The following is a 10,377-nucleotide window of genomic DNA, read 5'->3' on the forward strand; positions in this document are numbered from 1 at the left end:
AAAATAAATGATTTTCACTGGAAAAGCATGCAAAATTCAGAGGATAGTATTAAAATAAACAGTGATAAATCACTAAGGAATGGTTAAATAGAGAGAAAAATGTATTTAGGAACTGCCACAAAAGTCACAGTGGGTCCTTGTGGCTTAACCCCCCCACCCCCTGTACACTACTGTCCATAAAGTTAGAATAAAATATTTTTACCTTTTCTCATGAAATGAATGTTGCAATGTGATTTATTCTTGATAGATAAAGTGTAACTGTGACTCAGTATGTGATCATTGTAGCAGTTCAAAGGTGATTACTGATGTGTATAAATAGGAATAAAAAGAGGAATGCAACATTTTTCCAACATTATATGCAACAGTGTACTTAGTTATACTCCCCAGCTGCCCACTCTTACAGAATAAAGTGAACCAAAACTGCCTCAGAATAAAATTTTCTATCAAGGAGATGCAGTACATCACTGTTAAGCAGAGCAGCGATGTCCTCTAGATGTCTCATTACAGTAGTGAAGGAGCTCTCTGAATTCAACGTCATAATCCTCAGGAGTGCTCCTCAGCCTGAGAACTATTGTACTGAATGTCTTCTGCAGTTCTACAGGGAGATTAATCCAAATTTAAATAACATTTGGATGTCATCAGTCTGCACAGGCTCTGGAGTTATGAATGGAAATCATAGCCTTTGTATAGTCGGGGAAAAAAAACAAAGGAAGGAAAAGGAGAAAGCTAAATGGATCGATAACGAGCCCCCAAAACTAAACTATTAGGACAAAAACAGTTATAGTTCAGACTGGATGTGATAGGAAATGCCAGACAGTTGCTAGGTTAAATTCTTGTAGCTGCAAAACAGGAGTACAAAGAGTTGCTCCTAGGTGATTTATTAACCCTTTCATAGCGGTTTCTGCAGTGGACAATTATTCTGCAGCTGTTCTCTTGTAGATTCATGGGTTTTGTTGTTTTAGTTGCGTATCAGCCAACACAGTGGACACTTATGCATCATCCAATACACTGTCATTCATACCATTACTGTCACTTTGCTGTTTTTGATCAATCTCCTCTGCACTAACATGTTTGACTGTAAATCAATTGCTAGCTGTTATTAGACTGTGATTAACAGTTTTCATAAATGAAACTTTTTTTTTTTTTGTATATTATCTCCATGAAGTGAGTAATAACTAGTATTAGACTATGTTAAAATGTGAGAAAACATCAGATTAGCTGCATTAAAAATGTTTTTATTTCATAGTTTTCACACGGTATATCACTTTCTGATATTAGGTTTTAAATACATGTTTCTTTGCTTCAAAAATTTAACGTTAATCAAGCATTTTTGTAACTCCATAAAAATAGGTTCATTTAAAAAATTTCAATCACATTGTATTTTTCATTTTATTTGATTTTTCTAAAGAGGAATGAAAAGACTCAAGAAAAAAAATCTTGACTAATGTCTTCATAATTCATGCATCAAAGGGTTAATTATGTATTATTTATTGATGTATTGCAGTATTATGGGGAATTATCACAAACCTGGTCACAAAAACATGTTTTTCACACACACTGAAAATATTAAGAAACAGTACAAGTCAAAATACACACATATATTCATATAAGTTTTTATGGGCAAAATAAGTAATAGAGCTGATGATTTATAGTCCCCAGTCACACCGACTCCCAGACAGGCTGCCGGATGTTATTAGGTGAGTGAGGCAAAAATAGCTCTGACATGTGGTTTGCTGTGACCAAGCCCCTCTCCGCTTGGCTCTGTCAATCACAGGCCAAAACAAGATGGCAGGCTACAGGAGCTGGCTCTACTTTATAACAGGCAAGTTTATTCATACAATTCTGAAAGTACACTTGACCAGAGTATGATGACGTTTAATAAGACTCCTCAGAACAAGGGAAGTAAATAATATAGTCGGCTGAAATGTGAGCTTTATGTCCTGATATGAACTATAAAAAGCCTGTGTGTGATCAGATCTTAAAGTCATGTATGTTTCTGTGGCTGCATGATTTGTTTATCAGTTAAGTTTTATTTTATCGTTTTTGTTTTTTTTTTTTTTTTCCAGTTTGTACTGTCACTTTTTTGGGGGCCAATGCAGAGATCAAATTCACCATTCCTGTGGGGAAGTTATTTACGTACGAGCTGATGAGAGAGACTTTCCAGAATGACTTTGAACCTTTGTCCAAACTCTACGGTGAGAGTTTAATCAAATTAATCAACGTGTGTATGTTATTATACCTGTAGTAATCACTGTGTGCTATGTGTGTGCATCTCTTTTCCTCTTTTTCATGGTATCATACAGCGGGCCGCTTAAATGATGACCCTATGATTTTCAAGTGCAACCTGCAGAATTTCCCAGACCTCCCAGAGTGGCTTCGCTTCACCCAGAGGCATCCCTTTGATAACGGCTTTCTCTACGGTACACCTACATCTCCTGGAAAAAGTATAATTGAGGTATGCGAGTTGAATCAAGTTCATTTACATTTCACATTTCTAAGGCAAAGACTCAATGTGCTTCAAAATAAAGAGTGAAACTTTACAACATGAAAAAAACACAGTATTACATACAGTAGTGTGCAAAAGCCTCGGGCCACCTCCACTTTTTTTGTTTTTGCAGAGTTGAAATTAGAATGCATATTTATTTGTCATTCTCTTTTCTTCAGATGCAACAAAAATACAGAAAATATGTGACACATAAGGTTAAAATGATTATATACTGTGACCCCTGACCCCAAAAACAAGAAGCAGCACAAACAATTAGAAACATTTGACACATATTGAATGAAACCTGACATAAAACATTCGAAAATTAATGCAATAAATCTCATATTTTCTGAACATAAAGGATAAACACATGTTCAGTGCAATGGAAGGTCGCACTCAATATTATTACTTTAGTTTATAGAAGCTGTTTTTTCCCTGAAACTTCTGTTTTTACTGCTGTACATACTTCACATATATCCAGACTGTATCTTAATACAGAGACTGAGAAATGCACACCTGTATGGTCATTAGAACTTTACTAAAAAACATTTTTAAAAATACTAATGATGTTGACCAAGTACTTTTGCACAGTACTAACACAAAACAAGGTATATACATATATTAAGACAGTAAAAAATGACTACGTTAAGAAAGTATTAGCATTAAAAAGTGGATGATGACCATAATACTGCATGAAAGAAGATACGACCAAAAGCCTTAGTTTCTCTCAACATCAGTTGTTTTTTAAATTCATTTTAAGATAAAGACCCAAAGTCACTGGTGACCAAAATCATTTCCTAATCTAAAATGTTTAATAACTTCTGATCCACTAATCCTATCAATACATGTAAATAATTGGTGTAAAATGCAGTTTGTCTTATTTTCACGGTCATCAGATATGACCCATTTGGACGTTCAGAGGCTCTGTAGTTACTGTGGAAACACTGTCATCTTCTACAACATTTTTTCACTTTTAAAACTCATGGAGTTGGATCAGTGACAGTGGATGGACACACTTGGTTTATGTTCAGTTATTGATATATGTTGCTGAAAAAGTCACTTTTTCTTCAGTTTTCTCTTTTTTTGATAAGATAACTCTCAATTTTAATCTGATCTATTATGAACATCTACATAATCAATAAATGTAGCACAGAAAAATATCTGATTTTCACTGAAAAAATGCAAAATACAAAGAATAATATTACAATAAATGGTGATAAATCACTTAAGAAAGGTTAAAAATGGAGAAAAATTCATTTGGGAACTGCTACAAAAGCAGCACTGGGTCTTTATGGGTTAACTGTTTCATTTTTACCTTGATAGGAAACCAGACTTAAAATCAGTCAAATGCCATAATAATCTGACTTTAGACATACATCATTTTGAGGCGCAGACTTAATCACACGGTAACAAACCACAGCCCTTCTCTAGGGTGTTGTTAAAAGGTATTCTGGGAAATGTAGGAAATTCCCAACCGATACGGAAGGAAGTAACAAAAAGTATAAGAAGGTGGGTTTTAACATCTAGTCAGTTACACATTATAGCTATAGTGGCTGTAGTCTGAAATAATAAACTCCTTTTTTGTTTGTTTATTTGTTTTTTAGATTTACGCCATCAACAAAAGGAGCTATGAAACAGCCAGACACATTCTGGTTATTAAAATCGTCCCAGGTATGAGTCATTGAATTCATTCTGATGATAATGTCTGTAGTTGTAGGAATTAAACTGTGTGACAATGAGAAAACACAAGGAGGTAGTGACTCATTGTTTGTCCCTCAGAAAAGATCCTACCCTACCAAGCAGAGTTCTTCATCGAGCTGAGGGAGATTGAGAAGGTGCTGCCCTCTTCTGTTCAGGATGAGATCCAATCGGATTTGCAGAAGCTCTGGGGCACAAAAGCCTTGGAAATTGTCAATATCACTAATGCTCTTGACCGCGGTGGCAGAGTTCCACTACCTCTCGCAGGACACTTTGAAGGGTGAGTCAATGGTCTCTATTAGAGGAAATCACTGTACGCTGTCTAGTGGTGGAGTAACTGTGCTTGTTGAAATCTGTTATTTCAGTGTGTATGTGAAGGTGGGATCAGAGCAGTATTTCTCAGAATGTCTCCTAAGGGTTCTGACACCGGAACACACAAAGCAGTGCAGCGCAAAAGACAAAGGGGGAAAAGACAAGATCTGGAGTGGCTGTTTGTTCTGCAACATCCCCAGTAACTGCATCACCTGGTGCAAGACTGAGCTGGTGAGGCCCCACAAGACATGGACACACTTCACCCATAAAGACCCAAACAGCCACCGACAACCAAAACCATCTACTGATCTAAAACATTTGATAACTTCTGATCCACTAATCCTATCAACACATTTAAATAATTGGTGAAAAATACAGTTTATCATCTTTTCATGGTCATTAGATATGACCCATTTGGATGTCCAGAGGCTCTGTAGTTACCGTGGAAACACCATCATCTTCTACAACATTGATTCACCAGTAAAACCCATGGAGTTTGATAAATGACAGTGGATGGACACACTTGGTTTATGTTCGGTTAACGCTATATTTTGCTGAAAAATTCACTTTTTCTTCAGTTTTCTCTGTTTTGAATATAATAATCCTCAATTTTAATCTGAGTTTTTATGGACACCTACATGATTAGTAAATTAAATATAAGAAAATTTGCAATGACTTAATGCAAGTGTGTGACTTTTATTTGTTTTATCTTCTGGTTGTGTTTTTAGATCCTATTCATCTTATCGTGTATCTGTTTTTATCAGTTTTAGCATGTCTTATCTTCTATATCTACATGTTTTTATTAGTTTTATTACATTTTGTATCTTTACCTACAGGGTGGGAAAGCAACATTTACAATGAACATTTAGTTGTTTTTTCTCAGCAGGCACTACGTCAATTGTTTTGAAACCAAACATATATTGATGTCATAATCATACCTAACACTATTATCCATACCTTTTCAGAAACTTTTGCCCATATGAGTAATCAGGAAAGCAAACGTCAAAGAGTGTGTGATTTACTGAATGCACTCGTCACACCAAAGGAGATTTCAAAAATAGTTGGAGTGTCCATAAAGACTGTTTATAATGTAAAGAAGAGAATGACTATGAGCAAAACTATTACGAGAAAGTCGGGAAGATACTATTAAAGAAGAATGGGAGAAGTTGTCACCCAAATATTGGAGGAACGCTTGCACAAGTTTCAGGAAGCGTGTGAAGGCAGTTACTGAGAAAGAAGGAGGACACATAGAATAAAAACATTTTCTATTATGTAAATTTTCTTGTGGCAAATAAATTCTCATGACTTTCAATAAACTAATTGGTCATACACTGTCTTTCAATCCCTGCCTCAAAATATTGTAAATTTTGCTTCCCCACCCTGCATATATCCTTGTACAGGACTTTGGGCACTTTGTTGTAAATGTGCTATAAAATAAACTTGGCTTTGACCTTATAAATGTGCTTAAATAGATAAGATTAATATCCAAGTGCTTAAACATTATATTAAAAAAATATAATGTGAAGAGAGTGTAGAGTACATAAAATCACGATAGAAGAGAATGGAATAATTCATTGTAAATTCTAAAAAGAATGAACGCGCAGTAAGAATGGTGTAAATGACAGAGTTCAAGTATACAAATCTGTTTCTTATGGTAGCAGGAAAATATCCTCTACTTGTATATCTGTGTACGTCACTTATTACTATAACAGGAAACATCCCTGTGACAAGTCTTGCTTTTCACCCACCAGTTCGATCTGTCAAAGGAGAAGCCGGCTCCACCTGCTCCCACTATGGGCCCTGGGATTCTGGAGGATGTTATGGAGTTCAACCCCCCTGAGTCTCCTCCGAGCAGAGACTATTTCCCAGACTACATCGTGACAGTGATTGTGCCCCTGATCCTGGCCATCATCCTGTGTCTGATCCTGGGCTACGTCATGTTTGGCCGACGAGAGGGAATGTACGTATTCTTCTTGTTGAATAATGTCAATGAGAACTCAGTCACCTTGAGTTTGGGGTTTGGATACACAAATAACAGTTTTCTCCTTTTGCATTTTTCATAGTGCGAAAAGGAATGCAAGGACAAACCAGTGAGTACACTCAGCTGTTTTAGTTCTTCTTTGTTTCTTTCTTTTTGTTAACCCTTAACCTCCTGAGACCCAGCAAGGTATTTTTGTCCTCTGTAGTGGACAAGAGTTTCATAGCTTTACTTAACTCTGTCATGCATGAATTATGAGAACCTTAGTTAATATTTTTTTCTTGAGTGTTTTTATTCCTCTTTAAGCATGAAAAAAAACAATGCAACTGAATTTTTTTTTTTTTAATGAACCTATTTTTCATGCAGTTACATAAATGTCCACTCAGCTGGACATATGCATTTAATTTTTGAAGCAAAAAAACATGTGTTTAAAACTCATCTTCAGAAAGTGATATACTGTGTGAAAACTATGAAATAAAAACATTTTTAATGCTGCTAATTGCTAAATTGTTAATGTTTTCTCACATTTTTATCATACTCTAATATTAGTTATTACTCTTTTCATGACGATAATATCCTCCTGAGACCCAGGAATTTGACAGTTTTAGCTGTTTTACATTAAAAAATTGTGTTGATTGGAAACTACATAATGCAACAATTTTTCAGATACATTTTTAAAATTATTTTTACTTTGATTTTTTTAATGGAATGTCCTTTGCAATGCATAGCATTTTTAAAGTAAAACTGTCAAACTTTTGTCCCCTACAGAGGACAAAATGCATTGCTGGGTTTCAGGTGGATATGCAAAAAAACCAAAAAACAACAACAACAACAAAAAAACGTTTTGTTCCAGAAAACTGTTAATTACAGTCTAATAACAATTAGCAATTGATTTACACTAAAACATGTTTCTGCAGATCAGGTTTATCAAGAGCAGCAAAGTTACAGTAATGGTAATGAATGTCAGTGTTTGGGAGGATGCATAAGCGTTCACTGTGTTGGCTGATATGGAACTAAAACAACAAAACCCACAAATAAACAATAGAACAGCTGTAGAATAACTGTCCACTGTAGTGACCACTATGCATGAAAGGGTTAAAACAAAAAAAAAAGTGCAGTGAAAATGACACTATATTAAAAAAAAATGTATCTGAAAAAACTACCGCATCATGCTGTTTACAAAGGGCTCTATGTACAGCCTCACTACTTCCTGAACTTCAAGCGGCTCCTTTATTTCCTGTCTTTGATTATTGGACATACTGATTAATCCAGGTGTGCCAAATTAATCAGTTGTCACAACAAGAAGTAGCAGACACACCTGGATTAATCAGTATGTCCAATAATCAAAGACAGGATATAAAGGACCCACGTGAAGTTCAGGAAGTAGTGAGGCTGTACATAGAGTCCATTAAGGCAATCGTTTAATGTAAAATAGCAAAAATGTTTACTTACTGGGTCTCAGGAGGTTAAAGACCTAGAACTGTTTTTGTAGCAACTTCCAAATGAATTTTTCTCTGCATCTGACCTTTCACATCTTAGTTTGTCATAATATTATTCTCTGCCTTTTGCATTTTTCAGCGTAAATGACATATTTTCCAGTGTTTCATTTACTGATTCTGTAGATTTTCGTAAAAGCTCAGAGTAAATTCAAAGAAAACTGAAGAAAAAGTGACTTTTTTCAGGAAAATATGTCATTAACTAAGCACAAAATCATCTACAACCACTGTCATTTGTTAGACTACATGGGTTTTATTGAAGAATTCAATTGATGTTCACTACAGAGCCTCTGAACATGCAAATGGGTCATATCTGATGATGATAAAAAACTGAAAAACTGCATTTTATCTTAATTATTTCAATGTATTGATAGAATTGGTGCGTCTAAAGTTATCAAACATTTTAGATCAGGGTAGACGATGACTTTTTAGGTCTTTTGGGGATTTATTAATGTTAATCAGAATAAAAAAGGCCACAGTATGAACTATTATATGCTAAAACATGTCATTTTCCTATGAATTTTTGCTATGTTGAGAACAAAACACTTCAAACACCTGTCTTGCTTTCAGTAGTGTCATTAATCATAGCGCGCAAACAACACTTTCAAGAATCTGTCCAAGTCCCAGAGGACGTTAATCTCACTGAAGGCCTTCTTGTGTAACAGGATTCAGCTGCATCACCACCACACCATTCACGACAACACTGATGAGCTGCGAGGCATGGCTGCGAACCGTGGCGTACCTCCACCTCTGTCCACACTGCCCATGTTCAACAGTCGAACAGGGGAGAGGGCGATGCCTCTGCAGTCCGACAGTCCCAGCATCCCCCTCATCATGGCCCAGCAGTAAGGCTTCTTGGGTTGATTTCCAGATCTGTCATGCTCTCTAGATCACAGGTGTCAAACATGTGGCGCGGGGGCCAAATCCAGCCCGCTAAAGGGTCCAGTCCGGCCCTTGGGATGAATTTGTGAAATTACAAAAATTACACTAAAATATTAACAATCCTTTCAGTTCAGATTCCATATTCAGAACAATTCAATCTTAAATGGACAGGACCAGTCAAATACTATCATAATAACATAAATAATGAGAACTTCAAATGTTTCTCTTTGTAAATGTAAATATTTTCATGTATTTACACTAAAACAAAGTATAATTTTGCAAAAAATGTGAATAACCTGAAATGTCTTGAGAGAAGCAAGTACAATTTTAACAATATTCTGTCTGTTATTAAATGTTTTGTGTGTTTGTAGATCCACTGTGGTCTGTAAGTTATAAAGTACATGTGTAAATGATAAACTGAGGCATAATATTATTAAAATTATACTTATTTTTTCAGTTTGTTCATGTTATTCACATCTTTTGAAAGGATAGTTTGTAGATGTAAGCCTTTTCATATTTTAAATTAACTTTTTTCGCTCTAAAGCATAGAGAAAGTTTGGAGTTGACATTATTTCTATATTATTATCTTATTATTTTACTGGTTCAGCCTACTACAGATCAAATTTAGCTGAATCTGGCCTGTGAACTAATGTGAGTTTGACACCCCTGCTCTAGATGTAATCAGGATTTTTAAAGATATCAACACATAATTTTCTCCTTCTGTTTTTCTAGTGATCCCTACAGTGACACACTGCCCAGGTAAACCTACACAGTGATGTTCATCCCACCTTCACCTGCAACATTTCAAGAATACTACTCAGTATTGCTGCAAATATTAATGTATTATTGTCAAGGACTGAAACACTGTTGGCTCATTTTGTTGTTTGTTTTTGCAGGAAGTAGGAAATGCAATGAATAAATGCCGTTAATATACTGAACATTATTTATAAAACCATTTGTTCTGGCATTTTATTGTTCGAAATTTGCTGTGGAAGTGTCATCACAAATAATTGCATGTGGTTTCTTGAGTTGTTACCAAAAGTCTTTCACTATTACTACAAATAAAAACATAATTATTTGAGTTTGTCTTTCTTTTTTTTTTTTTTTTTTAAACAACAAAATCAAAAAAGAAAATGCACTCGCCTGGTGTGTCGTGTCAGCCTGGTGGCAATAAATCTGTTCTATTCTTGGTTCACTTTACTTCAAAAGTCTCTTTTACTGTTGTTGCTGAATCAACAACTCTCTCAATCTCGCAATCCAAGTTGCTGTGAAGATAAAAGTTTAAATGTTTTAAGGTTTATGTGTTGAAATGAAATGTTTAGCTTGCTGATGATAACAGTGAATTGTAAACTTGTTTTAATTATGTATGTATTTTGGAACTGTATTTGTATTTTAATGGACCCCAGGAAGAGCAGCAACCACTGTGGTGGAAGCTAATGGGGATCTGTATAAACGATAAACCAGGGGTGTCAAACTCATTTTAGTTCAGGGGCTGTATTCACTCCAACTTGATCTCAAATGGGCCG

At 35.3% G+C, this 10,377-nt stretch overlaps 1 protein-coding gene across 1 annotated transcript; it reads left to right on the forward strand.

The window, feature by feature from the left end:
• Positions 1-1,731: 1,731 nt before the first annotated feature.
• Positions 1,732-10,046, forward strand: sgca (sarcoglycan, alpha; the record flags this gene model as incomplete). The annotated part of the gene is made up of 10 exons (XM_030121794.1): positions 1,732-1,822; positions 2,067-2,195; positions 2,304-2,455; positions 4,090-4,156; positions 4,265-4,463; positions 4,549-4,726; positions 6,247-6,455; positions 6,559-6,585; positions 8,635-8,814; positions 9,584-10,046. Coding segments are annotated over 10 exons (1,263 nt in total), but the record flags the coding sequence as incomplete, so codon positions are not given.
• Between the last annotated feature and the right edge of the window lie 331 nt (positions 10,047-10,377).

This window comes from Sphaeramia orbicularis, chromosome 19, assembly GCF_902148855.1.
Source record: "Sphaeramia orbicularis chromosome 19, fSphaOr1.1, whole genome shotgun sequence".
Lineage (NCBI taxonomy): Eukaryota > Metazoa > Chordata > Actinopteri > Kurtiformes > Apogonidae > Sphaeramia > Sphaeramia orbicularis.